Source organism: Esox lucius, chromosome 22 (assembly GCF_011004845.1).
Source record: "Esox lucius isolate fEsoLuc1 chromosome 22, fEsoLuc1.pri, whole genome shotgun sequence".
Lineage (NCBI taxonomy): Eukaryota > Metazoa > Chordata > Actinopteri > Esociformes > Esocidae > Esox > Esox lucius.
Window position 1 is genome coordinate 11,672,611 of NC_047590.1, and position 27,833 is coordinate 11,700,443.

Here is a 27,833-nt window from a genome sequence, read left to right on the forward strand (position 1 = left end):
CTCAAAATCAAACAACGCATTCAGATCATACACACAGCCAGTCAACATAAAAACACTACAGAGCATTAGAGACTACATAAATTTTTTTAGAACACAGCGTCCAGGGAATGTAGTTACTGATTTTTTAAGGAATATAAATAGTAAACACATTTTGCAATTAAAAAGTATAATAATCACAAGTTCAGTGAATATATTGAATACTGTAAGTATTGCAAGAAATACAGTATTGAATGTCTGAATATTCATTATTCGTCAGCATCATGTCTTTTGCTTGGCTCTTCCTCTTCGTCTACCACCTTTGACACGTACTCTTCCTCCTCATCCACCACCTCTTACATGTACTCTTCTCTGCCTCAGACCTGTGCCACCTGTTCACTCTAAACTGTGTTACATTCTGTACAATTGCTTTGATCACATTATTAGAAACAAGTGTGAACTATTTTGAGTCACTGTGTGTTAACGATGACAACTGTGTTGTAGTTGTGTTTAACTTTTGCCGCCCGTGTTTACCATTTTGCAAGACAAGTGCATTACAGTGTGAAATGTGATTTACTGAGTGAGTTAACAGTTTTGCAAACAGAGTGAATGCAATTTGCAAATGGTGTCTACCTTCCTGGATTTGTTTAAGGTTTTGCCAAAAGAGTGACTGATTTGACAAATGGACTTAGGCCACTGAGAACTTGGTTCAGAGAATGGGATTTAGTGTTTTCGCAATTCAGAAAAACTGTAATGGGTGTTTTTATTTGATTGACACCACTGACCTCTGCTGGCTAAATGTATGGAAACAAATTATTTAGAATAGAGGGAAAGTGAGCATCAGAAAAAAATATTGAATCATCTTTAATTGAAAACTGAACACAATCTAAAAAATAAATAAAAGTAAAACCTCTATGAAAAGGCAAACCATATTGATTCCATGTTAGGCAGAAGTCATAACATTAGTACATACTACAATAAAACTACAGTTTAATGAGGCAGAATGTTTACTTATGGCTCCTCGAGACATTTCCTGAGGCCCTGGATCTCTCTCTCCATGTGGCAGATATCATCAGACAGCTGTCTGTGGCTGGATTGGGCTTTCTTCAGCTGGCAGTGGAGACGCCTCACAATGGCCTCGTACCGTTTGTTCTGGATCTGAGAAACACCATTCCGGTTATCTTTTTGTGTGTACAGTACATGACCTCAAACGGTTAGTAGATTTTTGTACCTCGATATCCTTCTTGATCAGTGTGTGACTCTCAAACTCCTTCAGGATGAGTGCTCTTTTCTCAGTCACCATTTTGGTCTTGGCTGAGATCTGTCCCCTCATGTCATCCATCTCTTTCTGTCAACAGATTACAGTTTGATTATTGATTCACAACAATCTGTAGAACAGTTGAAGTGGCAGAGTTTTCTCCGCCTGTATCTCAGACGCCTGTAATCTGGCAACATCTTGCAGGGCCTATCAGCTGCTCTTACCTGTTCCTGCTTTACAGCAATCCCCTCAGGGTTATCCAGATCAGCCCTAAGCAGCTCTCTCTTCTCTGTGAGCTCTCTGAACAGAACCCTCTTCTCTGCCAACTGCCGATGTGCCCTTGTCTGACTCTCCGCCTGTGAAATGGCAGTTCGGTGACCGTCCATCTTGTCACGGTAGGTGTTGTAACCAGCCAGAGCACAGTGGTAGTTGTCTTCCTCTTCCACAATCAGACGTTGGAGCTGTGCATTCTCATTGTAGACAGTGATGGATCGGGACACTAAGTCTTGCGTGTGTTGCTGAATGTGCTCCATCTCACCCTGCAGGATAAGAATCTCTCTCACAGTGGATTTCAACTTCATTTCAGTTTCCTCTACTTTTTCATCCATTTCTGATAATGTGGCCTGGAAGTGTAAAGTACAAAAATGTACATTTCATAAGAGGATTGATGAACATGTTATTAGCAAACAGGGCAGTTAATACCGTGTGAACATTTGACTGGTATTCATGTTAATAGGGGGAGACTCATTCACCTGGAGAGATATCAACAATTGTTGTTTCTGCTGGAGGGCCATACACTGCGCATATCCTTGTTGAGAAACATCTTCTAGTGCTTGAGTTAGCGAGATTTCGGATATTTCTTGCGTTTCTTTATCAATATCTGCGGGGGTTATCATGGCAAAGAAAAAATACAACAGTCAACAGGTGTATTTGCTAGCTACCTAGCTAGCGTAGCAATGTTGTAGACTAGTAGGCAGCTATTAGGAACCTCGAAGAGCTCTTTGGAAGCTCGACCACCATCAGAACCACTTTCCCTGCTGTTCAACTATGATTCCCATGCAAATGGTAGGTTAAAACGTAAAATAAACTTTGCTTGTTTTCTCACCAACGTCCGACTCCTTCGGGCCAACAAGTTTAGCCATTTTGACGGACTTGTTGATGCGCGCGAAACGATGATTTTGGCGTTGCGATAGTTCACCGTGTTTTAACGTCTTCAGTCTCTGTGAGTTTCCCGTCTTGATTCTGCTTATTTGCACCATAATAATTTCATGCTATTGACTTCAGCTCTCAAACATCTACTGATGTAAACAATTAAACAATGACAAAACCACCAGTTTGGACACGACACACCCAGATAATGTTATTGGGTGGTGTGGCTCCTGTTATTTATGATCCTGTCATTTGTACCAGACAAACGTTAACTTGGCCCTTAGCAGGCCTACAGTATACAGACATTCCATTTAAATGAATCGTGAAGGTCGTAAAGGAAAAATATGATTTCATTTATTTTACAATGAAGGGGTTGCAATTCTGTATAGACATATATTTATTTGGCACAAATTTCTGCAGCTATGTACAATGAATATTGAGGTGTTATGGGAAAGTACAATTAAGTGAGCCAGTCAGAACTGAAGGCCAGTCATCAGGGTCTGTAGACAGGGTCTGTAGACAGGGAATCATCCTCAGCAGCAGGATTTGGTGGGAATGCTGCTACAGGCATTTCTAATGGAGAGCATATGGGCATTAGTTTACACACGCTATTCACAGAATTTATAGTGGTGGAACATTCCACATACACACCCAGTAATAAATACATACATAAATAAATGTGTTGCACAGTTAAATCTAAATGTCATTATGCACAATTTATCAAACTTTCAACTTTCAGGATAGAAACATATGAACCATACAACATCCTTAGCTAGACAACAGAGAAGACGTAATATATCACAAAAGATACAAAATATCAGCATAATACAGACACCTTTTAAGTTAGCCTACGGCATTGGAAATTCCCCTTACTGAGCCCAGGACCTAGCCAATACAATCACAGAAAACCTTTATGATGTCACCTCAATGAAAGTTAACCAAGTCAGTAATGCGCTGGTTAGGTTGTAATCGTTTTGCTGCAGGCTACACACATTATCATGATGAAACTGTGTGAAATGATATCCAATATTATGTAAGCTAGTTGGACAGAAAACGGAAAATTGTCACCCTATGTATAATACCATAGCAAGTAAAATAGATTAACAAACATGCAGTGGATATAAAAAGTATACACACCCCTGTGAAAATGCTAGATTTTTGTGATGTAAAAGAATGAAACAAAGATAAATCATGTCAGAACTTTTTCCACTTTTAATGTGACCTATTATGTGAACAATTCAACAGAAAGAAAAAACGGAAATCTTCGAGGGGGAAAAGTGTAAAATAAAAACCTTACTATAACCTGGTTGCATAAGTGTGCACACCCTCTAATAACTGGGGATGTGGCTGTGCTCAGAATTAACCAATCACATTCAAACTCATGTTAAATAGAAGTCATTACACACTTTCCATCATTTAAAGTGACTCTGATTAATCACAAATAACTTTCAGCTGTTCTAGTAGGATTTTCCATTTTCTTAGTTGCATCTCAGAGCAAAAGGCCATGGTTTGCAGAGAGCTTCCAAAGCATTCATTGTTGAAAGATATCAGTCAGGAGAAGGGTACAAAATAATTTCGAAAGCCTTAGATATACCATGGAACACAGTGAAGACAGTCATCATCAAGTAGAGAAAATATGGCACAACAGAGACATTACCAAGAACTGGACGTCCCTCCAAACTTTATGAAAAGACAAGAAGAAAACTGGTCAGGGAGGCTTCCAAGAGGCCTACAGCAACATTAAAGGAACTGCAGGGATTTCTGGCAAGTACTGGCTGTGTGCTACATGTGACAACCATCTCCCGTATTCTTCATATGAATGGGCTATGGGGTTGGATGACAAGTCATCGAATCGGTTGGCATTCTCTCTCTACCTCCTTCTCTAGTCCATTCAAATGAAAAAAAACGGTATTTCACTCAGACATTAGCTTATAATTCCTAAATATATACCTTTTAATGACAATGATGTGATCTGACAGTTGTGGAGCATAAAAATTGCCAATTGTTTTAATGGGATAACTGTTTTCCAAGGTGTGGTTGCATGCTTATGTATATTGGGAAATATTTGTTTGTTTTATATAATATATCTCCAGATGCTTAAGTTCTGTAATTAGCTGTTCATGGTCATGTGGCTTTATTGACAGACATTTCCAGGTTACACAACAGGTGTCTGCCAGTTTCCCGCAGACACTTATAAAAACAACATTGTGGTGAAGCAGAATTCGTATGATTTATTTCACCGGGACAATGTGGAAAGATATCGATTTTTTTTTCCCCTGAAAGGGCAGTGGGCGTGATTTTAACCCACGCTGCAGCAAAACATGTGCATGGGAGGCAGCGGTCTAGACCACTGTGCGTCACGCTTTGTAATCAAACATTTTCTGTGTTTGATTACATCGAGCCCTTTTTTTGTCTCAGTCCCATAGACACAGCAGGATGAGCTGTATGCATGACTCAACAGGGTGCTCCCTCTCTCCGCCTCTCCCTCTGTGACTCAATACAACCACAACTATTTCCTGTCTTAATCCCTGACATTGTCTCTTTAACCCTGTGCTTTGTCAGCATTACAGTTTGGGCAAAATAATCTTTTTTTGACCAGGTGTTTTGTTTTTTACCCTAGATTCCAGAACCCTTGTTTCCATAGCATAAAAACAAATGGACTACACTTCGGATGCCAAATCTTAATTTGATCTTTCTGTTGTTGCCTGCACAGCAGGGAACGCAAACTTTTGGTCTATTCTAGGTGGAAACATGCGCCTACAGTTTGTGATTTATATTTTAAAATGTCATACTTGATTTGACCAAACTAAGAATGTATTGACCCCTACAAGAATGGTGCAATAATTATAATACATGTTACCTCACCTATCCTGTTCCTCCAGGGTCATTTTTCTGTAAAGCAAATTGGCTGAAATTAACTTATGATATCTGTACAACAGGACAATATATATTTGCCATTCTTATTTTGCCCGCCATCCTTTCTGAAAATAGGAGGAGAGACAATGAAAGGGGGAAGGATGGAGGTTTATTTTGAATGTCATACAATGTTGTTGGCTGAATACCATAAATGGTACAGTAGGCCTTGAACAGGGGTCAAAGTCTGGGTGAACTGCAGTACACGAAAACCCTGCTATTCATCTCATAAAACCCAGTGTTATTAGGCTGCCTGTGTTTTGAGGTGGGCCTAATGCTGAATACCGAGGCTTGAAAATGGGATTTAAAGTATAGTCATTTGAGTGCTTGCATCAGCAGTTTTGCTATTGAGACCTTTTTGAAATAAGGAGCTGATTCATGTACTATTGTTGCCCATTTTCTGAAAGGTTGTAGAATGGTGCCAACTATGCTATTCTGAAAACAAATAAAACGGTATTTATTTCAGTGGGCTATTTTAATGATCTCCTAACAGTGCAATTGTAGAACTCGGTTAGTGTAGTTGAGTGGCAGTTTGAATATTGTGGAACAGAAACAACACAGGAGTGAGTGTTGAATTGTGTTTTAATCTAAAATGGAGGGATTGATGTCTCCCTTTGCAAATTGATTTTCATTTGAATACGGCAAACACAGCCATAAACATTTAATTAGAGGTCAACAAGGGAATCTCATTTCATTTTGTACCAAATTAAAAACTTTAGACAGGCTGGAGGTCAGGCGGAGTCAGTGAAATCAGGCAATAAGTAGATCAGGGAGCCTCTCAATATGCATGAAATCATGGAATGAGTAAGGACCGTAGGGGGCCTCTGAATGTGCATGACACAGCAGTCCCGCACGCAACACTAATCTCAGTGGAGTTGTTCACTCCTAACCACAATAACCATATAATTTGCGGCGCCCTGTGCTTGCCTGCTTGAGAGTGTCAAGGTTACAGAGATATGCAGAGGTATACAGTCTGAGTGAAAACCAATGGTGTACCTGCTTTCTTATTAAATGGTAATAATGGTGTTAATACCATGATATTAATGCATAATAGTGTATATGACTTTGTTGTAATGTTCTATCAACACAATAGAAGAGATGTATAAGTAAAATGTAATATGAAAGACATAAAAAATTATATAAATATGAAACTTAATGAACAGTCGCTGAGGCTTGATCACAAAACATAGCCAAATGCTGTAAACATTGAATACTTCAGAGAACTAAATTGAGGCAAATCCAGCTTGGTTTTAAGGATATAAACACAATAAAAAAAATTCTAAAAGAAAAAATATGTACTGTAGATAGTCCAGCTACCTAACAACCACAAACAGTCCCGCAAAAGACATGAATTCCAAGTCATGTACAGCCTTGACCTGGAAGTGTAATTAATGAGAAGTCAGTTAACAATCTATTATGTTAGTGCCCTGGATCTCTTTCTCATCTGCTGATTCTGAAGGCCCCGAAGTAGGTTCCCTCAGCCTCTGGGTCCAGCAGCCAGGAATTGGACACAGAGACATAGAGACCATCCCCAGGCCCCAGGGGGAAGGCCCCTCCCTGCTGTTGGCAACACATGTGGTAGTGGCCCCTCTGCCAGTACCTGGTGCTGCCGCTCTTCATCAGCACCGCTTGCCTGAGGGGACTGCTGGGACTGTACCGCTCACGGAACACATACTGTATGAGCAGGGCCCCATCTCTATCTCCTCTGTGAATACCAGGCACTGTAGAGGTCCCGTCTCTCCTTGGAGACTCAGACTGCAACAGCGACTCCTCCACCTGGTCTGAGTACCTGAAGCAGGTCTTGGCGTAGATGTAGTACAGGCCTCCCTCCTGGACCAGGATTCTGCCGTCGTGGTACCCAATCTTGGACAGGTGTCCTCGGGCATGATCCCAGTGAATCATGGTGGCCTGGATGTCCCTCTGAACACGTCCGCTCGGAGGCTGAACGGACAAGTGGGCTGATGGTGTGACCTCCCGGTGTTTTTTGGTGCACCTCTGTGGTTCCTTAGTCTGTAGCTCATCCGAAGTCTCAACTCTGCCTGGTCTGGCCTCTGTGACCTGTAGCTGCCCACAGAGACAGTGGTAAGAGAGGTGATGGTTTTGCAATAGAATTTCATAATTTCAAACTATTAGCGTTGTCTTAACATTATAAGCACAGCAATGTGCACATGGCAGTACGTCTCCAATGTTGTCATAGCACCCTGCATGTGCCAGGGATTACAACATCTGTTAAAAATTCGGCAAAGAGGGCTGATTTACAGACGCAAAACAACAAGCATGGGTGGTAATGTGACTAAGATTGAGTCTTAGTTTGCTGGGCAAGGAAAGAAAATGTAAGTGAATAGAACATAAGTGAAAATATTGTTGGTTAAGTGTCTGTAGCCAGAGCTGCTCGTCACGTAATGAGACAAGAAAGTGAGCTTGTCCATGCTGGTTGGCAAGCCCTCAACATTCTGGCCCATAGCCGGAGTTGCATCGACTGTGCCAAAAAGAACATGTTGAAATGGTAAAGTCAATATCCACTTTAGAAATAGTGTTATTATTTACGGTCTTATTATTGTTTGTTGACTCTCGAAAAAGTCGCTCAGATCCTTAAGCTTGGACATTTTTTCGTGCTTCTAACACATACATTTTGAGGACAGAATGTTCACTAGCAGCCTAATATATCCCACCCACTGACAGGTGCCATGATAACGAGATTATCAGTGTTATTGACTTCACCTTTCGTTAGTCATTATGTTATGGCTGATCGGTGTATATATTTATATAGATTATCAGTGTTATTGACTTCACCTGTTGGTGGTCATAATGTTATGGCTGATCGGTGTATATATTTATATAGATTATCAGTGTTATTGACTTCACCTGTTGGTGGTCATAATGTTATGGCTGATCGGTGTATTAGCTCCCACCTAATGAGGCGACAGTGCTTGTCAGAGGAAAAACCATGCCATGAGGTCGAAGGAATTGTCCATAAAGCTCAGAGACAAGATTGTGTCAAGGCACAGAGACACCATGGCCTCCATCAGTATTAAATGGGATACGTTTGGAACCACAAACACTCTTCGAACAGCTGACAGGCCCACAAAACTGAGCAATCGGGGGAGAATGGCCATGGTCAGGGAGGTGACCAAGAACCAGACGGTCACTCTGACAGAGCTCCAGAGTTCCTGTGTGGAGATGGGAAAACCATCCAGAAGGGCAACAATCTCTGAAGCACTACACCAATCAGGGACCTGAAGGACTCACTATGAGAAATAAAATTCCCTGGTCTGATGAAATAGACTGAATTATTTGGCCTGAATGCCAAGCATCACCTCTCGAGACTGTAATGGCTGCCAAAGGTGCTTCAACAAAGTACTGAGTAAAGGAGTCTGAATCCCTATGTAAATAAATTATTGCTGGTTTTTTTTATACATTTCCAACATTTCTAAAATCTTGTTTTTGCTTTATTGTTACAGGGTGTTGTGTGTAGATTAATGAGGAAAAAAATCTATTTAATCAATTTTAGAATGGGCAGTAATGAAACAAAATGTGGATCTTAACACTTTCCCGAATGCACTGAATAATGTATACATATTTGTTATGGCATTTATGGCATTTTTAGGTATCAACCACTACAGAAAGAAAGTAAGCCCAGTCTAGTGCAAGATAAATAAAAACTAGTGCCATTGACTATTGTTTGAAAAATGAGTTATTGAACAAATCGCAGATGTAGCCTAACTGAATAATTAAAAACATAGTGGGTGTGTTCAAATGAAAATACAAAACGGACGAGATACTGACTTGCAACATATTCTTTAAAACACATTGTTGCGTTGATACAAAACATTACGTTTAGATCGCTATTTTGGATTTGTATTCGCTTACTCAGCTTACCTGTTGAAGATGGCCTGTCAAGTGAAGCACAACCGCAACGCTTGATGCCACTTGAAGTATTCCCATGACAACGAGGGTACCAATAAGAGTTCGGTTTGAAGTTGGTTCTGTTCTCCTGAGCTGCTGAAACCTTGGCAAACTGCTTTCCATTTCATACAGATCCTTATCAAAGGTTGAATGTCCACTGTGTTTCATAAAAAACAGACCGTTATAAGACCACAAGGGTAAGCTAATTCCCCAATATGTGCATTTCAGCGTTGGCTGCTCCAATTATCAATATACGTTTTAGTAGGTGTTTCCCCGATAGTAGTACCCCCACTTTGAGGGCCAATCAGATTATAGATTATACCGCAGTATCGTCGAATCGCCTACTTGCTGATTGGCTTGAATTAGTTTGATAACGCATTAAATCCACATTTCGGACTGTTTGACGTTTTCGGGACAAATGCAGTACACCTAAAGACGCAAAAGGCCACAAAAGCAATAAACGCAAGCGGAGTATAAACACATTATTGCTACTAGTAAATGCTTACTTACTTGTTGTTGATGTTTGTTCTTTTTAAGTCTAAAAATCGATACAGCCGGCTGGTATATTCCACTGACAGTCATATCCTACATTTCACGTGGGACAATATGATCGATGAAAATGCTGAAAAAGAACAAAACACATGAGGTTATTAGTATACATTATGTTTGTTTTACATGTTTTAAAAGTAATTATGTTTTTTCGTGTTTCATGGTTGCAGACGCAACCCATCGTTTATTTCTACTTCTATTACAAATTTTAGGCTATATTGTAAACCATTAGTTTTTAACCATAAAACTAATCGAACGATTGGGTCACGTCTGTAGCAACCAAAACTTGAAAAAGCGACATTCATTAGTAAAATATGTAAATATTTATGGAAACCAGTATTTTGTAACTAGTACATTTTGTTTTTGTATGTATACTGTAGTGGCCTATTCGCGGGATAAACACATTTGTTGTGTACATCTCTGCGTCGTCCATTATTTGCAAATCCTACATATTGTTAACAAAGGTACAGATTCAGAACTTTGGTGTTGATCCGATCCATACAAACAATTTACATCACCAGAGGGGCGCTGTAGAAAATAAACGTGGCTAAAACCACTATTTAACACTACATATCCCACAATTCAATATCACTCTTTGACCTTGCCGGGAAGCATGGTTATCTTATGTTTAACGACATTACAAAAAAAATATTAGATCAAATTATGCGGACCTTATCTAATAATCTTACACTTTTGCATTATTGAAGCAAGATGCTTATGCAGAAATGTATTCAACTGTGCGTCTCATGCGCTTCACTCGTCTCGGCACAGCACATTCACATTAGAAGATGGAAAGACCTAGCAAGAGGCTCTGTCTTATCATCAATACGTTACTGTCACAACAATTTTGGAGATTTATATCGAAATGAGTCTGTACAAAGATATCTTCGGCAACTCGTGGACGAGTACAGGGTTGTCACCAAGACATTACAACATGGGTTTCTCAGCGACACTGAAAGAAAAAGGTTGAACAAGAGACAAGTAGAACTTTCACCAGTTGCTAATGCGTTTCAGAGCGCAGAACATGCATTAAAAGACATTGAGGAGGTCCAGTCTCTGCTTCAGGGTAAGGATAATCATTTGTTGTATTTTAAGTGACGAACTTAATGAGTTTTCTTTGTCATGTTTTCATTTGCGTCTGAAAGTCTGTTCTGCCGCAAGTAACCACAATGTGTCGCTCTTTCTTCAATAACAATATGCTAGTTGTCAAAGGTTTGTTGTGATGCCATTAGAAAACATTATGTTAAGCCATATATCCATATCTTGATATTCTCTTTGTACTGATAACAGTTGGTTCCAAAGAAGAAGACCGAGAAATGGTCAAGTTACTCAAAGAGGAACATGCAAAGATCGCCCAAAGAATCGAGTCACTGAGAAAAGATGTAAGAACAAAAGTTATAACAAAAGTCTTAAGTCTTAAATTACTTGCCTTTTGTCAATCTGGAAATGTATATTTTCACAGTTGATCAAAACACTGGTACCAAGTGACCCAGATGACATCAGTAATGCCTTCTTGGAAGTGGTAGCTGGACGGACAACCGGTGGTGAGTCAGTGAGCATGTTTAGTGTGCTTAACTGCATAGGCCGTGGAAACGTCTGACTGTTACACTCAAGGGTTTCGTTCTGTCTCTGGTGCTCGTGTTTTGATCCAGGTGACATCTGCCAACAGTTCACCAGAGAGATGTTTGACATGTACCAAGGCCTTGCAACCTACAAGTGCTGGGACTTTGAGGTGTTCAACTACACGCCTGCTGAATACGGTTGTGCATCTCTCAGGAGCCTGTCTGTTGTACTGTGTGTTTCAGGCATTTAAATGGATTTGGGTCTACTTGCGATTCTCACTGATTATTATTGACTGACAGGCTTGCACCATGCAGCGGTGAGGATAGTGGGGGAGGGTGCGTACCGCAGGCTGAAGCACGAGGGAGGGACGCACAGGGTTCAGAGGATCCCAGAGGTGGGCCTGTCCTCCAGGATGCAACGCATTCACACGGGAACCATGACCGTCATAGTCCTGCCAGAACCCACCAAGGTTTGTCACCGTGTGCACCACCACCACCACCACTGTCGGGGTCCAATACGTTGCCAGGACAATTTGTCTCTCTTCCTTGTTTTGTAGCTGGACATAAACATTGACCCAAAGGACCTGCGGGTGGACACGTTCAGGTCGAGAGGTGCAGGGGGGCAAAGTGTCAACACGACTGACAGTGCTGTCAGAATAGTACATCTGCCAACTGGTAAGAGCTAACAGTTGAGGAGCCGGAAAGTGAAACTTGGTATGTTTTTTAATCTTTATTAAAAACCAATGGTACTTTTCCATTATTGATTTGGGGGAATTGCGGTAAACCTTGTATTGACTGAAGTGAAATGACTGACCCCTGCGCGTTGACGCCAGGCACAGTGGCGGAATGTCAGACGTCCCGCTCTCAGCTGCAGAATAGAGACACGGCCTTGCGCGTCCTGAAGGCCAGACTCCACCAGAGCATGATGGGTCGGGAGACAGAGCAGAGACACACGGCGCGCAAACAGCAGGTGATCCCTGGGAACGCAGTCCAGTCCTAACTCTCCTTCCCCCCTCAGACCTCGGTCACATTCACGCCTGTCCTTCCCCAGGTGGGCACCCGCTCCCAGTCGGAGAGGATTCGGACCTACAACTTCAACCAAGACCGTGTGACAGACCACCGGACTGGCTATGTGACCAGAGACATCAAGGTGGGTGTATTGAGACCCACGTGTAATGGTAGTGTTCACATCATGTCTGATACTGGCCTTCACGTGCCCTGTTGCATCGCTTTCCTCTGAGCAGGAGTTCATGAGAGGCGGGGAGCCTCTGGATGAACTTATCTCTGAGCTGGTGGAACACGGGGAGAAGGAGGCGCTTCTGGAGCTGGTGGAGACCTGCGGTCAGAGCTCCTCTGAGCCTGGTAGGGCACAGGAGTAGAGCCGGGAAACTCAAGTTGCCAGTGCAAATCCTAAGTATTAGGTTTAAAAACTAGCTAATGTGACCCAGCTCTGTCTCACTGACAGGAGAACTGTCAGTCACATTGGGGCTGTCAGAGCCAATATGGAAGCTGAGACTTGAACATTGATCCTGGAACACTTTTAGAGGAATGGTGAGTGGGGATCAGAGAGTATGGCTGTAGAAAATGTCGTCCTACCATTATAATGAAGACATGCAAAATTAGTGAAAACAGTCTTTGCTCCGAGTGGGTGTGTTAGAGCTTTATATCATCCCCACACACTCTGTAATCTCTAACCCCCAGGGTTTGTGGCAGCTAGCCAGCCAACCACACCATCAATATCTCTAAACTGCATAGCAATGAGTGTGCATTGGCACAAATTAATGGTTAATTTACCTTCAAGGCTTTTGCTACCCCTGTGAAGTATTTGAGTTGCTGTCAGAAGTCTGTGAAATAAATGTTGATATAAAAATAGTGACTCTTTATTACTAATGGTAGATGGAGTAAAGAAAGAAGTCTAGAGAAAATGTCCACACCAGCAGAATATTTATTTGACAGTGCATGAAAAAGTAAAGCATTTCAACAATATTTGATCAATCATACTGTAGAAAAAGCTGCATTATCCTCATACTTCCACCATACTAAATAGTGGTTCAGTTCATTCCCTTGAGGTGATGTGAGAAATTACAACAATCACCACACTAGAAACAACACAGAGATACTTTACAAGATATCCATAAATTATCCAGTCAAAAATACCTCAGACGAATAAGAAACATCACTGGAAATGATATTGTCCATGTCGGCCACTGCTGTACGCTATTCAACAAAAAATTTAAAAAAGCAAGGGGGCTTCAGGCATTGAAAACAAAATTGTAGAGGGTACAACAAAAATGCTTACATTAGGGCTGCCAAGGGAGCAGGTATTGAGCTTAATTCAGACGCCTGCTTGTCCAAATCTGCTGATATGCTGACATTTCGGTGGTTGTAGAGGTCAAATTCAACCTGACCAATTTTTAAATGATGGCCTCTAGGTGAGTAACTAACTACATCCAATCAGGTTCTCAGTAGCGCCCACATGAGCCTGAGCTGGGTTTTCAGGGCGTTGATTGAATTGTCCCTCATAAAATAACAACATGGTATTTGAAAGACCCCAAGTCTCTAGACACATTTGGGTTTGAAAGAACACAAGTCCATGTAAGGTTCTAGTCCTCTTTTCCCCTTTGCCTCAGACTTCTGGATGATTTCCCGTTCTCTGCCTTCCTCTTCCTGAACGTTGACATCTCCCCTGACTCAGGTTCCCTGTTGTCCCCTAGTGAGGTGATGGTACGCTCTCTAAACTTGGGTTTGGGCTCAGGGGGCATCTCTGTGGGGTTCGGGGTGCTTTCTGTAATTTCCACCTGGGGAAGCTGCAGGTCCACTTTCTCACTGGGGGGGGGGGACAGGTGAGTTACTAGACTATTCAGAAAGGCACACACCAATACGTTCTCTTAATCAGACTAGCATCTGGGTCCAGTTCAAGGCTTACACCGTAGCAAAATGATTTGCATCAAACAAGGCTCTCTCTCCAGTCCAGTTAAAACCACATGACAGAGTATTCAGAGACACTTACTAAGGGTCTTCCACTTCCTGGATCTGCTCCCAGGCTCCATAAGGGGTGGTCCTCCTCGGCTTCTTCGCGGAAGGCTTCTCTTCCACAGGCACGGCTACTGGGGCCTCTATCTCAATTTTGTCTCCCTTCCCCCCGTTGTCATCAACAGCTTTGTCCTCTCCCTCCTTTTCCGAAGGGGGAGTCGTTTTTTCCTGAAGCGAGAAAAGGATTATTGAAACGACTGTTACTGTCGGCATATAGCCAAAACAAAGCTCTATTGATGAGAGGCCTTCCACGTAAGGCTCAGTTTTTTCTAAGGACTCAGTCTCACTCTGAACTGAATCTTGATAACATTACCTCCACCTCCTGGGCTTCTTTGGCACTGTTGGAGCTGTCATCCCCTGATGGAAGTTCTGGCTTGGGGGCACATGGGTCATCTACCCCTGGGGGGCCCACCGTCTCTCCACTGGGCTTAGAACCAGACCCGCCCTCAGCGGGGAAATCTGCAGGTCTTTCCCAACTAGAATCTGGGAGAGATTGGAAACAACCAAAACATCATCATTCTAATCCTGATCGATTAAACTAACCCACTGTCCCTTAAACCTGTGCTGTTAGTAGCAGGGAGGCAGGCAGCGTGTGCTAAATGACACTAACATGTATAACATGTCCCTCAACATACAAGACGCAGACCTGACCTCCAGTCTCTGTGTTGTAGTAGTAGGTATATCCATCTGGACTGAGGGCTTCCATCCAGGCACTACCTAATGAGATCTACAGAAAACAAAAAAAAAAAGTGTGTTCAAACCAGGAGTTGAAGACTGTGCTTCAGTTCACTGTACTGGCTCCAAACATATCAAAAGGGTAGTAATGACATTCAGAAGACTCCCAGGTGAAAAGATAGATATTGGGAGAAAATAATCCTGTGTGTACCTCCATCTGAGCAGGCTGTAGAGATGGCATGCTCTTTTCCTGGAACCCATTTGGTTTGTCCCACTGAGATTCTGAAAAGACATGGAAGCACGGCTTCAGGAGAAGTGTACACTCCAAATAGGTCTGAAGTCACAGAGAGTGAATTTTAACCCACCACCTGTTTGATATCTAGTGTGCTGAAATGTTGTAGTCTTCATCCTACCTCCTGTTCTAATGTTGTAGTAGTATGTGAGTCCTTCGTCTGTCTTTCCCTCCACCCAGTTTTTGGATTCGTCTCTGGGCAGCTTTCCCTTTCCAGGCTTTCGTTTCTTTTCTTGATTTCGAGAGTGAGACGGAGATTCCGACGGAGACTTTGACGGAACTGGGCTTGGAGTTTGAGGTTGGATTTGAGATGGGGAACCTAACACACAATCTCATTAATATATTTGCCATTTGAGCAGGGACAACAATCTTAATAATAGGTATTTACAATCACTCACTGAAGTGTATTAAAAAGGTACAAATAAAGACTTGCCAGTTATTCTGTTAGTAATTAAATAAAAATTCACCTGATGGTTCTATCCCCAACCTCTTCATATCCTCTTCATAGGCCTTCAGTGCAGCCGCCTCCATGGCAGCAAACTCTTTAGACTGACGATCCTCTTTCTTTGCCTTGTCAATGCTCTTCTTTTGCATCTGTACAGAGGAGGGGCCCAGAATATCAGTCACCAATGCAAAGACAGCCTGGGATGAGCTTTCTGGACCTTATCTTCACTAAATTTGCCACTACACATGCCAGGAGGGCTACGCACGCCAAGTTGTTTACAACACATCAATACTTTTTCTCACAACAGTGACCCCTGTTGATAACCCTGTGGCATGTGTTATGGGATAGGAATAAATACATGGAATTAATAGAACTGGAAAATAATGTATTGGAATGAGGACTTCTGTTCTATTTATTCTTTTTATATGCATTTAATCCTGATAGATCACATGAAAAAAAACGGAGCCCTTAATACATACAGCCTAGAAAACAGTCTTTGGTGTTTGACACATTTGTATTGCATTTATGCGACATGTATGCAGTAGATTTATCTTCCACCCTGACAGTGTCACAAGTCTGTCTTTCTATGGTTCACAGCTGACAACAAAACACAGTAACAACTTACCTCAGCAATTTTAGCAGCAACATTTTCTTTGTGATTCTTCCCTCTTTCGTGGAACTCAACACTCTGCATGATTTTTTTAAACAGTGTTTAATACAAGTTCAAATTAACTTGATTTGTCGTGCTGATTTGGGTCAAAGAGACTACTATTCTCTTTGACACACATCAGCACGAATCATCAAGAACAAGTGGGCATTCATTTAACATGAAAAACATGACAAAGTTTTAATAAGAGACATAATACCAAGCATGATAATCACATGATAAATATAGTAACTTTCACATTCCGATGGTAAAAATGTCGATGCAATTTACTAAACACTCACAGGCTTGTTGTCGGCTATCCAACACTTGCAGTACTGACAGAATTTCTTCGGCTGGGACTTCCAATATTCAGACCTGGCGTAGTAATAAAAGATAACTTCAAAAACGTGTTTAAACTAGCCAGCTAATACATTATGTTAATTATATGCAACAGTAGTCACAAAAACTCAATTTGCTTAGTAAAAACTTTATTACAATAGGTAACATGGATATAAATACTCACATTGTGTCTTCTAATACGATCTTATAGTTAAGAGAAAGTTAAACTACGGACTAAAGCAGAACATGTTACACACTGGACGACCAACAACAACCAACAATACGGCGTCCGTTTCTGATGACGTAGGTACGGGAATTGTTAAGGTACAAACCAAAAATAGTAGGCTATCAAGATAACACTTGGACATGCTGGGACAACACAGATTGCGCATGTGCAGATTGTTAAAAGCGCATCCAAATGAATAGATGTTTCTACTTGTAATGTAAAAACTGCGTGGTTGTAATTATGAGAGTTTCAGCTACGTATGACATTCATTTGAATATAGCTCTTGCCTTTAAATAAAAAAATAAATAAAATCGAATCTGCATTGCAAGCATATCCGGAAGTATTAAGAGGTTGTGCTTCTGGGTTTGAAATCGAGATTTTCACAAATTACTAATTTGAGCTGTAAAAAAAATAAATAAACCAGTCACAATAGTCTCGTTTATTTGCTATAATAAAACGTACAAATGCTACTCTTGACTAAAATATGTACAATATCTGATGAAATTACTTCCGTCGTATGTGAATCATCAAATAGCTTTTTGGTGAGCATGTCATAAGAGATCTCCCATATGGTCTAGCGGTTAGGATTCCTGGTTTTCACCCAGGCGGCCCGGGTTCGACTCCCGGTATGGGAACTCACATTTTGTTAGTGTATGGAAGTGCAAACTTTGTCAAGGGGACTTTAACAGGATTTATTTTAATTAAATGGAGAGCCATATTTATATAATTCATAAATTGTGGCAGGCCAGAAAAGGACAGGAATTTAAACATGCATTATAATGCCTAAATAATCTCTAGATTCAGATGTAAATGGGCTTGAGACAATAAAAAATGTTGAATACCTACCGCAGGCCAGGTGGAATTGCCTCGTCTAACAGAATTTATCAATAGGGCTGGCAGGCTCATGGTCTAAACACATACATTTAATATGTTCTCCATAACATAAGTTTAAGAAGTCTTCCCAAAAATAGAGTTAGCAATAATGGAATGAGTGTCTATTACAACAACACACCCTTAAAACGTCCATATGTAATCTCTCAGGGACAAGTAGAAAATCCACATGACAGCATACGGTCTTCACATAAAAAGTAATCATTTAAAATCTTTTATTTAATTTAAAACAAATACACTAATTCAATGAAATACAGTAAGAAAATGTTTTAGTGATAATTAATGAAGAAAGGAAGAAGTTTCAAACAGACGAACAGTGTAACAGAACAAGAGTGCTACATAAGTGATGTTCAAAAAGTGATCCTTCAACCCATGTGCTCTTCATATAACAATTATTAAAACCATTCATTATTAAACCATGAAAGTGCAATTTCACAAAAAGAACAGAAACATTTTAAATTTCAACTTAGATACTTTACAATCATTGCAACAATTACAAATATTTCTTATATCAGTGAATCTGAAGTTTAAAAATCATCCAAAACAACTTGAAGTAATTTTTGTCCCAGTGAGACATTTTGTAAACCGATGCAGACATACGCTTTAATTTGGTTAATATGCTTCACATTAAAAATTCAAGAATATTGCATCAATACGATGAGCATCCCAAAAATGCACGCAAAGTAACCTTTAGTCTGTACACTAACCAGAAGATAAAGACTACATATAAATATTTGAATATACCATAACATTCAAAATTAGACCAAATACTCTGCCAAAACAGAGAGTGATTTTGAGCATTTTAGCAGCATCTTTGGTGAGCTCTGGTAATAAAACACCCCTTCTTATTTATCAGAGTTCCAAAGTTAAAAAGTCTGTCTCAGTTAGCATAAAGTGGCAACGCTCTCCTTAGTACATTAAGTAACTATAGAGCCTGTGGTTAAACCTTGTTAGTGCATAATAATAGCAATGGGGAAGTCCCCTTGGCACAGACTAGATTGGACAGATGGGGAATGCATGTTTACTTTGCGCGCTGAGCACACCTCACATACCCAATCATGAGGGTAATCTACACTTGAGGTCATTTCCTATAGTTTGTGGACATACCCTCCCAGTTCCCCCAAGAAGACTGTGTGGCAGCGAGTAACCCCAACCAGCAGGGTCTCTCCACTAACAGAATCTCCTAGCCATCATCCTCCCCTTTCATCCATCCATCATCCACCTCTTAATAGCAGCCATCTTTCCAGCTCCCATCTCGTAGGGCACTCAGGGTGGACAAGCTCTTTGGAGGGGTCAACAAACTGTGGAAAATAATTAATCCAAAATTATAAAAATTAAAAAAAATTAAAACATGAACCCAGACGGAGATCCCCAGTCACACTTTTCAGCCTACCTGCGGGTGGGCTGGGCTATCTTGCTGCGCGGGGTGGAACTGGTTCCGATGAAGGAGGCGGGGCGAGGCAAGCTGCTCCGAGGGGGGGTGGGGGTGCCCCCGACTCCCCCGGCAGATTTACTGGGGTGGGGGATTCCACTGACACCGTTTAGGGACTGCAGACTGTTAGAGGTCGGCATGGTAACCGGTCCTTTCATAGTAGGACTGACGTAGGCTGTGGCTTTGAGGGGTTGCCTTGACAAAGACTGGAAGTTCCCCACACTCTGGACTCGGTTCTGTAGCTGGCCTGGGGAGGGGACTAGTGGGGAAATAAATTAATGGATTCATATAATATTAATGTCTTCCCAATACACCGCCCCCCCATTGTATAATAAATATTGGCTAGAATAGGAATTTTCAAAATTATGAATTCTTCAAACAAGTAATGTTTGTGTATAAAGTCAGTAGTCAGAGCTAAAAGTTTAAATGTAAAAAGAGACGATATCTCACTTGAGGACTGTAGCCTGCTGGCCAGCCCATTGGAGGAGTCAAAGCTCAGACTGTTCCGAAGAGTGGATGTGGAACTGATTTGACTAGCAGGGCTCAGTGGACTGGGCACGCTAGGCATGCTGGGAGCCCTGAATAAGTTGGGCATGCTCCTCCGCAACTTATCTAAAAAATAAATAAAATAAAAAAAATTAAAGGCCACAGAATCTGCATAGTTTTTCCTAAGGCTCTACTCTTAAGAACAGAAGTCTTAAGCCGCCAAAGACAAACATGGCTCCTGAAATCGTCTCACTTTCTATTCTGTCCCTCTTGTTCAGCCCCCACAACGGAAACAGAACAGCCTCCAAGAGCTTAGGGAACAGTCAGTGCTACAAGAGGCTTATTGTTAATTACTGTATCCGTGGTAGTCAGCCAAAACAGTCAGACGAGGCTAGCGATTAATGAGCAGGTGTCCTCAAATCTCCTTCATTTACAGTACCTTGAAAATGACCAGTTAAACAAAACTCTAGATCATTTTTTATTTAGAGGACCAAGTAGTGTCATGACAGTGCTCTGTTTCTAGCCCTAGTAATGATGTTCTGTTTCTGTGTACAAACATACCACCAAGACTAAACACTTACTGTCATATTCATCTGGATTCCAAATGTGATCCCCGAAATTACATAGGGAACATACATACAAACATATGTAAATACAAACATACATAAACACACAGACAGACATCATTAGAGGGAAGTCTTGTGCAGCATTCCTCCCACATAAGAACGTGTGAGTTGCACACAATTAGGCCAAAGGCAAGGGTTGCATTCAAAGGAAACCTAACAAGTGCCGAACTACTGTTCATGACCATTAGTCTGGCAGTCCCTGAATTGGCCACAAATAATGCTTTCAAGGTCAAACAATTTCACCCAATTACCTCAAACTACAGGGCCTGGTAAGGGCCAGGCTTGCTCTTCTTTACCTGATCCAGGCCTGAAGGCCTGCTGGTCGGGCGTGTAGGTGCTGAGGGTGGGGCTGGCCTGGGCCAGGGGTGGTGCCGGGGGCTGGTAAGACAACCCTCCAGAGAGGTACTGAGGGCTAGAAGGGCTAGCCAGGCTCACGGTGCTCCTCCTCCAGTCCCGCATGCTAGAGAAGGTGTGGGAATGAGAGAGGCCTCGCTGCAGGGTAGCTCCCACGCGAGTCAGACGAGGTTGGGGAGGAGGCAGCTGCCCATACTCCTCCTCCTCCTCTTCTTCCTCAAGGTCGGCCTCGCCGCCGCGCTGGAGGGAGAGGAAGGAGAAGCTGGCGCTGCGTCGGTTGACAGAGGTGGGGGTGGCGGCATAGTCCTGACGGAGGCCTGGAGGAAGGGGAAATACGGACAAGCGCACACAGACACACGCACACACACACGATCTGTCATCACCGTCTGAGGTTAAGGTTAATGAAGCCAGGATGAAGTCTCAGGTCTAGTCTCATGTTAGTGTTAGAAGGGAGAAAAGCACAGAGGAAAATGAGACATTCCACCCTTATCCCCTTTCAAATGCCATTTTAACCTGTTAATTTTGCTAAAGACTTGTTCCATTGTAACATTGTCCTTTGCAATATGGTGTGTAACCTCCAAAAACCAAAATGTAATTCCTAGTCTTGTCACCTGTTAAACAGATGTAATAATTACAATACCATAAAACTCACCACTACTACAGGACACCACCATTTTTATAAAGAAGTGGAACTCACTCTCTTCCTGCAGACGAGCCATGACTTGGACATCAACAAGGTCCTGCAGCTTGTATCCCTGGGTAATGGAGTCATCCTCCAGCTCTGAGGCAGTGAGCTCACTGTCCACAGAAGACTGGGGGCTGAGAAGAGAGCGTCGGAGGCTGCGGTCTTCAGGACACAACACAGGACAGAGATTAGATCCAGTTTCACTCTGAGACCGCACAACATAATGAACAGAATGCCAGAACAGGACAAAAAGCTTTTTTAGTGCAGAAAAACAGACAGGCAGCAAACACCAAAACTGGCTGCCGTCTAGCTCCCACAAGCTGTGGGACGTGGCGCTCCACTGAATTACATCACATGGTGATCACAAACTTGAAACAACAAGACCCGAACGCACAATAGAACACTCCTCTTGCCTTGACAAATGATCTTGGGGGCATCTCAATAGTCTATAATGGCTTCCACTCATCGCAGTCTAAGTACTAAATACATGCAATCAATTAAGTTTGCAAGTTGCTCTAGTTAAGTGTCGGCCAAATGAGAACTCTGCGCTTTTCCCCCATCCATTCATCAGCAGGAACGGAGGAGGGAAGTAATGGAAGCTGTTCCCTGTCGACTATTGAGATGCGGCCCCTTCATTATTGTCACGGTGACAGACACCAAGACAACGAGGGCAGCGAGCGAGGCTTACTGCGATTGGCTGAGTGATTGGCCGGGAGGAATGTGGGAATTCTCTCGACCTTCTCAACAGGAGTCAGGGACAGGTGGAGGGGTGAGGAGGATGATGCTGACAGGCAGGGAGGGGGGAGAGAGAAGGAGAGAGTCATGGAGAGTTGTCCCAATGGGAAATGCCATGTTGGAAAAGTGAAAATGCACAGGATATTCACCATGTCAAAGAACTAGATATTTCTGCCAGCCTGGTGACCTGACGCAAAGCCAGGAGAAACTAGCCTCTAGACTAAGAAACCTGTAGGCATTGTATGGGTGCCCAGACACTGAAGGCAGCAGCCCCCCCCCTACCAGCATTCTGACTTCCATATCCAAGACACTGTTCCCCACACCAAATAAACCTACAGCCTTGGGGGGGGGGGGGGGGGGCTACAAAATTCTCAGGGCACCAGAGACCTTTTCACCCAGAGCGCACTGTAAGGTGATATGGGATGCCTTTGCTAAAACTAATGAAACAACTGGCAAAGCTTTCAGAACTGGAGAAGTGCATCCGGTGACCAGAAAGGTTTCTGGGATATTGCTGCACCGGAGCGCTGCTTATTTTTTCCTTGGGAATAAGGGAAGGGATCGACCCCTTCCTACAGGTCCCCCAGGCCAAGAGGCTACAGAAACATCTAACAGGTTAACATGTGGTAGTTTAGCCAGTGTCATCTGTGGGTTTTACCAGGTTGGTCAGCCAGCTGAGGGTTGGAGCAGGACCTGGGGGACGAGGTACTGAGGGGGGACACTCCAGCTACACGTCTCAGGGTGAGGGCAGGGGATGAGGGTCTGGACAACACCCCGGGCCACCTGTGGACTGCCAGCAGAAGAGAGGTTGGGGAAAAAGGCAAAGTTATGCTGACACAAACACCCCCCCTCCACCCCCCCACCACCCCCCCAGCTTTCCGGGTCCCTGACAAGGCCCAGCAGTGAGGCGGTTGTTTACTTGAAACCCAGCGCGTCACGTCGCTGTGACAGTCACAAAACCACCATTCAGCAGCAGCCAGGGAACACATCTGCTGTCCAAAACCCAGGAGACAAAGCAGCATTCAACACACACACACACCCAAGTTTAATCCAGCCCATTCAGTACAGGTCTGAACCAGGGACGGAGCAGTGGACATACACCCACGCCAGCGCCAACCCACACAACATACTGCAAAACACATTCATGGAGAGCTACGGGAATGAACACACACCAAGCAATCTAGTTACATGTGACATGGAGGATCAAAGTACAGCGAGAGGAGAATCAGTAAGAAATGTTGGAGGTGAGGAGGCAAATCATTGTGCTGCTCAGTGGAGTACTGCAAATATATCCCATACACTACAGCTCAAAGGTTTGGGGTCACTTAAATGTCCTTGCTTTCAATGAAAACAAATTAAAGTAGTTTGAGTAGAAAATAGCCTCATTAACAAGGTTGGACATTAGTTTAAACTGAAACAACTGTCCTTCGAACTTAGCTTCCGTCAAAGAATCTTCCATTTGTAGCTATTGCAGCCTGGCAGACCAGTAACAATTTGACAGCTAGAATGTCAAAGATTTCACCCCAGGCTTCCTGAAGCACCTCCCACAAGTCGGATTGCCTTGATGGGCACTTACAACAGCTCAATAGGGTTGAGATCTGGTGACTGTGCTGGCCACGCCATTCTAGACAGAATACCAGCTGGCTGCTTCTTCCCTAAATAGTTCTGGGATAGTTTGGAGCGGTGCGTTGGGTCATTGTCTTGTTGTAGGCTCCAATCAAGCGCCACCCACAGGGTATGGTATTGCAAAATGAAGAGATAGCCTTCCGTCTTCAAGATCCCTTTTACCCTGTACAAATCTCCCACTTCAACACCAAAGCACCCCCAGATCCTCACATTGCCTCCACCATGCTTGACAGAGGGCATCATGCACTCCTCCAGCATCTTACATTTGGTCTGCGCCTGACAAATGTCCTCCTTTGTGATTCGAACACCACAAACATAGATTAATCTGTCCATAACTCTTTTCCAATCGACCTGTGTCCATTCTTTCGCCCATCTTAGTCTTTTTTACAGGCCAGATGAGATATGGCTTTTTCTTTGCGACTCAACCTAGTAGGCCACCATCCCGAAGTCGCCTCTTTACTGACGTTGAGACTGGCGTTTTGCAGGTACCAATTAATGAAGCTGCCAGTTGAGGACCTGCACAGGTTTCTCAAACTAGACACTAATGTCCTCTTGCTCACCGGGGCCTCCCACTCCTCTTGCCATTCTGGTTAGAGCCAGTCTGAGCTGTTCTGTGAACGGAGTAGTACAAAGCGTTGTGCAAGCCCTCCAGTTTCTTGGCAATTTCTCACATGGAACAGCCTTCATTGCTCAGAACAAGAAAAGACTGACTAGTTCCAGAAGTTCTTCGTTTGTCCATTTTGAGCCTGCAATCAAACCCATAATTTCTGACGCTCCAGATACTCAATTAGACTAAAGAAAGCAAGATTTATTGCTTCTTTAATCAGCACTAAAGTTTGCAGCTGTTTCAGCTAACAATTGCAAAAGGGTTTTCTAATGATCAATTAGCATTTTAAAATGAACTTGGTTTAGCAAACACAGGACTGATGGTTGCTGATAATGAGCCTCTGTATGCCTACGGAGGAATGCCATTAAAAAAAATCTGCCGTTTCCAACATTAAAAATGCTTACACTATTTCCTGCATTTAACAATTTAATGTTATTTTAATCTATAATGGCTTTTCTTTCAAAAACAAGGGACATTTCCAAGCGACCCCAAACTTTTGAACGGTTGTGTATGCTGTTGGGTCATGCTATAAATGTACATTACATGCTCATACCGTGCCTAGTCAGAGAATACAAGCCATTTAGCGTTGAGGCCAGACGCCTTTCATGTAAACACGGTAACCATGGTTACCCCTCCGGTTGCAGAGGCCTTCTTAACATAACAACAGGCAGATAGCAGGCCGAGTGTAAAACCAGCGGGAGGGTTTTCCTGCAATTGCGGTTAGCATGGAGTGGAGGTCCCTAATGCAACATGCAGGACTGTAACAAACCGGTTGACTGATGCAACTGAAGCTTCTGATGCAACGATAGGCTAATATGCATGGATGAGAAAAAAAATAAAAATAAAACTCAAGACGTTAATTGTTTTCTAATATATGAATAGTAGCAACATAATTAGCTGACCCACAAACAGGCCTGCACGGACACTCCATGCATGCAACACGACAGCCACTTTCACCTCTCATTATGAGCTTAAGCGTGTACTTATGCATTACAACCGTCAGTTAAAACCATGAGACCCGTTCACACTTCCACAGTCCTCCTCCTCTTCGTCCAGACCTGTTTACACGACAGCGTCTTAAATGAGGGCCTCACTTTTTCCCGCTTACGCCACAGAACAACTCATTAGCCCTGGATGCAATTAGCCATGGTGTCAAGGAAACATTCCCCAGGTCGGCCACCCATTCTTCCGCTTCACAGCCACCTGTTTATTCCCACTGGCCCAATCACCTCTCTGTATCAACCTTAAGTAGTTGCTGTGGATCACCAAGTGAATACACTCACTGTATTCATAACTAAGAGTGTGGAGGTCAGAACCGAGCAGTATTTGAATCAGTCACCTATGGGAACTCACCTATGGGAAATAGGGGAGTTCCCAACTCACCTATGGGAAATTCGGCTCCAAGTAACAAGTAGAGGACTCAACATTTGAACTAATGACTGAATAGCTTCCAACCAGCACTGCATTTATTAATGTCAAATTGATTCTATACCGCGAACAAAAGCAATGGGCCCAATTAGCTTGCATGCCCCAATTCTCTTGGCCACATCAGCGGTGAATACTCAGTCCTATCCACAGCAGTAGTCTCCTAACAGTTGTTTTTAAATGGCTGAATGACTGAGTTCACACACAGGCCACCTGCTCAACATACCTTGGTCCAGTCTGAGGCACAGTGAGCGTCTGGCAGCCTCCAACTCTGCTCTGGGGCTGTCCAGGACATGTCGAGCCCACTGGAGGGGTGTAACAGGGCTCTCTCCCCTGAGCCGGGCCTTGGCTGACACGTAGAGCCTGTAGGGAGGACACGGACAAGGGGGAGAGGATTTTATCGCAAATCCATTTATGTTAAGGGGTATTTTGAATAGTGAATCCTGCATCAAGACGAAACTAATTAGCACATGAGAATAGCGTCATATTGTTTGTAGCCAACAAGTGCAAACTGTGGCTCGGGAAGGGGAAGAAAAGGGAGCAGTGTAGAGCAGGCAAATGTTTTAGTCCAATACTTTATCAAATAAAGAAATACGTTATCAAATAAAGAATGAGGCAAATCTACAGTACATTGGTTTTCATTTCAAGGATTATTGTTATGCATACATTGTACCAGTAAAACAAAAGAACTTGTGTCCCGCCCAAGTCAATATTCGTAAGACTGTTGCAGTAGCTTTTATTTCAACAGATGCATTGTCACAGAGACTGGCTGCCTGCTCAATCATAATACTTGAAGATATTGGACGCAACAAATCGACGTTTTGTATTTGCAAGAGACAAATCTAATGGCATTGTAACAAGTGTCCAAATCACGTCGAAGGTGTGTCTTTGTTGTCGTATAGTATCCCACCACAATGTGGGTCTGATTGGCAGGTGCATAATTATGTTCAATAGGCCTACTTCTAACAATAAGTCAGCAATCCTACAAAAATAGATACTACCTAATCAAACACAAATTTCAGGTTTTAAAGAAATCAGTGGGTTGATCTGACACCTAACAACAACATTAGGCTACGCATTAGAAACAATGAGACATCGGGAAATGCTTACCAAGTATCTTCAGATCCCTCTTTAAATAGAGAATCTACGTCCAGAATGTTGACCTCGTCTAGAACCGTTGGTTCCGTGTAATTAGCCTCCGCCTCTAGAGTAGCATCAACAGCAGCAGAATGCGGATGGAAATATTCGAACGGTTCGTCCAAAGAGGAAAATGACCCCAACGAAGACTGGCACAGGAGTGTCGGTAACGGACTAGGTATGCAGTAGCTCCCGGCTATGTAGGCCGGTGATGGAGGTAGAATGTGGGGGCTGCCAGTGCAGCCGTTCGCCCGCGTCCTCAATTCTTCATTTTGCCGTTCTAATTTCCGAACCAGTTCTTGGAGCTTTTTCACCTCCAATTCGGCGTTCACTGCATTGCTGTTGCCGTTAACATCCGTCATTAGCTGCGGGTTCAACACCGCTGCATCCATTGGATGAGAACGAACTCGATATATTTTAAATTAAATGGTGGACTGTTTAAGCTGCACTCTTAGCCCACAGGATTTGATTTAGGTATCGGTTGTATACCGCTTGCCCGAGAGTAAATCAGTAGCAGAGCATTCAGATGGCGCCCATGCCACCCAATGAGGGATGGTGGCGTGCTACAAATTGTCTCCACCCCCATCGAATTGAATACACACCGCGGGAAAGTTTGATTGATTTTAAGACAGGTGCGCGTATATTCCCATGAAATGTTTATTTAATTGTATTGGTTTAAACAAAATACCGAACGTCATAACATATATGCAGTATGGTTACTAACGTTCACTACGAGCCGTTCGTTCCGTGCTGAGCGAATGATCCTTCATTAGTGCTCAGCATGCAGTTAGATAATTGCGATTCAATTTAATAGCTATTCATGTGTATCAATATCAAGTCAATAGTATATGCTGGTACATTAC

The 27,833-nt window shown here is 42.8% G+C and overlaps 5 protein-coding genes and 1 non-coding gene across 10 annotated transcripts; 2 read left to right on the forward strand and 4 right to left on the reverse strand.

The window, feature by feature from the left end:
• Positions 1 to 863: 863 nt before the first annotated feature.
• Positions 864 to 2,416, reverse strand: LOC105019855 (coiled-coil domain-containing protein 122). Its single transcript, XM_010886352.3, has 5 exons — positions 2,340 to 2,416; positions 1,987 to 2,114; positions 1,459 to 1,857; positions 1,208 to 1,324; positions 864 to 1,134 (listed from the first exon to the last, which is right to left on the reverse strand). Exons 1-5 carry the CDS (start codon positions 2,374 to 2,376, stop codon positions 988 to 990), a joined length of 828 nt encoding a protein of 275 aa, XP_010884654.2. The 5' UTR covers positions 2,377 to 2,416; the 3' UTR covers positions 864 to 987.
• mtrf1 (mitochondrial translational release factor 1) lies at positions 1,544 to 13,177 on the forward strand. 3 transcript variants are annotated; one of them, XM_034289930.1, is made up of 9 exons: positions 1,544 to 1,629; positions 11,042 to 11,133; positions 11,214 to 11,295; positions 11,404 to 11,511; positions 11,614 to 11,783; positions 11,871 to 11,988; positions 12,147 to 12,283; positions 12,365 to 12,463; positions 12,558 to 13,177. In XM_034289930.1, exons 2-9 carry the CDS (start codon positions 11,068 to 11,070, stop codon positions 12,690 to 12,692), a joined length of 915 nt encoding a protein of 304 aa, XP_034145821.1. In that variant the 5' UTR covers positions 1,544 to 1,629; positions 11,042 to 11,067; the 3' UTR covers positions 12,693 to 13,177. The 3 variants fall into 3 exon arrangements, with proteins under 3 accessions (XP_034145821.1, XP_034145820.1, XP_010884566.1); XM_010886264.3 differs by lacking the exon at positions 1,544 to 1,629 and adding an exon at positions 10,162 to 10,817; XM_034289929.1 differs by lacking the exons at positions 1,544 to 1,629; positions 12,365 to 12,463; positions 12,558 to 13,177 and adding an exon at positions 10,151 to 10,817 and having other exon boundaries at positions 11,871 to 12,027; positions 12,147 to 12,232.
• On the reverse strand, positions 6,605 to 9,803 carry LOC105019817 (tumor necrosis factor ligand superfamily member 11-like). The gene is made up of 3 exons (XM_010886265.3): positions 9,713 to 9,803; positions 9,176 to 9,359; positions 6,605 to 7,354 (listed from the first exon to the last, which is right to left on the reverse strand). The coding sequence occupies exons 2-3, from the start codon at positions 9,323 to 9,325 to the stop codon at positions 6,737 to 6,739; spliced, it is 768 nt and encodes a 255-aa protein (XP_010884567.2). The 5' UTR covers positions 9,326 to 9,359; positions 9,713 to 9,803; the 3' UTR covers positions 6,605 to 6,736.
• A 56-nt stretch (positions 13,178 to 13,233) lies between the features above and the next one.
• Positions 13,234 to 17,966, reverse strand: wbp4 (WW domain binding protein 4). Its single transcript, XM_010886267.4, has 10 exons — positions 16,928 to 17,966; positions 16,707 to 16,779; positions 16,384 to 16,446; positions 15,781 to 15,907; positions 15,435 to 15,632; positions 15,233 to 15,303; positions 14,998 to 15,073; positions 14,660 to 14,829; positions 14,324 to 14,514; positions 13,234 to 14,139 (listed from the first exon to the last, which is right to left on the reverse strand). Coding segments are annotated over exons 1-10 (1,194 nt in total). The 5' UTR covers positions 16,930 to 17,966; the 3' UTR covers positions 13,234 to 13,916.
• Positions 17,533 to 17,604, forward strand: trnae-uuc. Its single transcript has one exon. It is a non-coding gene; the product is annotated as a tRNA-Glu (tRNA).
• A 94-nt stretch (positions 17,967 to 18,060) lies between the features above and the next one.
• LOC105019819 (SLAIN motif-containing protein 1) lies at positions 18,061 to 27,520 on the reverse strand. 3 transcript variants are annotated; one of them, XM_010886268.4, is made up of 10 exons: positions 26,944 to 27,519; positions 26,060 to 26,196; positions 22,834 to 22,965; positions 22,132 to 22,227; positions 21,456 to 21,605; positions 20,701 to 21,075; positions 20,360 to 20,371; positions 19,743 to 19,904; positions 19,254 to 19,551; positions 18,061 to 19,161 (listed from the first exon to the last, which is right to left on the reverse strand). In XM_010886268.4, exons 1-10 carry the CDS (start codon positions 27,360 to 27,362, stop codon positions 19,086 to 19,088), a joined length of 1,857 nt encoding a protein of 618 aa, XP_010884570.2. In that variant the 5' UTR covers positions 27,363 to 27,519; the 3' UTR covers positions 18,061 to 19,085. The 3 variants fall into 3 exon arrangements, with proteins under 3 accessions (XP_010884570.2, XP_019898099.2, XP_010884571.2); XM_020042540.2 differs by lacking the exon at positions 22,132 to 22,227 and having other exon boundaries at positions 26,944 to 27,520; XM_010886269.4 differs by lacking the exon at positions 20,360 to 20,371 and having other exon boundaries at positions 26,944 to 27,518.
• Positions 27,521 to 27,833: the final 313 nt, after the last annotated feature.

What these genes read in the sequence shown, in the direction of transcription:
- LOC105019855 (XM_010886352.3), bottom strand. Translation starts at nt 2,376, where the DNA reads ATGGCTAAACTTGTTGGCCCGAAGGAGTCGGACGTTG. An exon ending in AATTGTTGATATCTCTCCAG is followed by an intron (nt 1,858 to 1,986) that starts GTGAATGAGTCT and finishes TTACACTTCCAG; the next exon opens with GCCACATTATCAGAAATGGA. An exon ending in TGATCAAGAAGGATATCGAG is followed by an intron (nt 1,135 to 1,207) that starts GTACAAAAATCT and finishes GGTGTTTCTCAG; the next exon opens with ATCCAGAACAAACGGTACGA.
- LOC105019817 (XM_010886265.3), bottom strand. Translation starts at nt 9,325, where the DNA reads ATGGAAAGCAGTTTGCCAAGGTTTCAGCAGCTCAGGAGAACAGAACCA. An exon ending in TGACAGGCCATCTTCAACAG is followed by an intron (nt 7,355 to 9,175) that starts GTAAGCTGAGTA and finishes GGGCAGCTACAG; the next exon opens with GTCACAGAGGCCAGACCAGG.
- mtrf1 (XM_010886264.3), top strand. Translation starts at nt 10,463, where the DNA reads ATGCTTATGCAGAAATGTATTCAACTGTGCGTCTCATGCGCTTCACTC. An exon ending in GGTCCAGTCTCTGCTTCAGG is followed by an intron (nt 10,818 to 11,041) that starts GTAAGGATAATC and finishes TACTGATAACAG; the next exon opens with TTGGTTCCAAAGAAGAAGAC. An exon ending in AGCTGGACGGACAACCGGTG is followed by an intron (nt 11,296 to 11,403) that starts GTGAGTCAGTGA and finishes GTTTTGATCCAG; the next exon opens with GTGACATCTGCCAACAGTTC.
- wbp4 (XM_010886267.4), bottom strand. An exon ending in GGATAGCCGACAACAAGCCT is followed by an intron (nt 16,447 to 16,706) that starts GTGAGTGTTTAG and finishes AAAATCATGCAG; the next exon opens with AGTGTTGAGTTCCACGAAAG. An exon ending in CTACAACACAGAGACTGGAG is followed by an intron (nt 14,830 to 14,997) that starts GTCAGGTCTGCG and finishes AATCTCTCCCAG; the next exon opens with ATTCTAGTTGGGAAAGACCT.
- LOC105019819 (XM_010886268.4), bottom strand. Translation starts at nt 27,362, where the DNA reads ATGGATGCAGCGGTGTTGAACCCGCAGCTAATGACGGATGTTAACGGC. An exon ending in GGCTCGTCTGCAGGAAGAGA is followed by an intron (nt 21,076 to 21,455) that starts GTGAGTTCCACT and finishes CCCTTCCTCCAG; the next exon opens with GCCTCCGTCAGGACTATGCC. An exon ending in ATAGCCCAGCCCACCCGCAG is followed by an intron (nt 19,162 to 19,253) that starts GTAGGCTGAAAA and finishes TATTTTCCACAG; the next exon opens with TTTGTTGACCCCTCCAAAGA.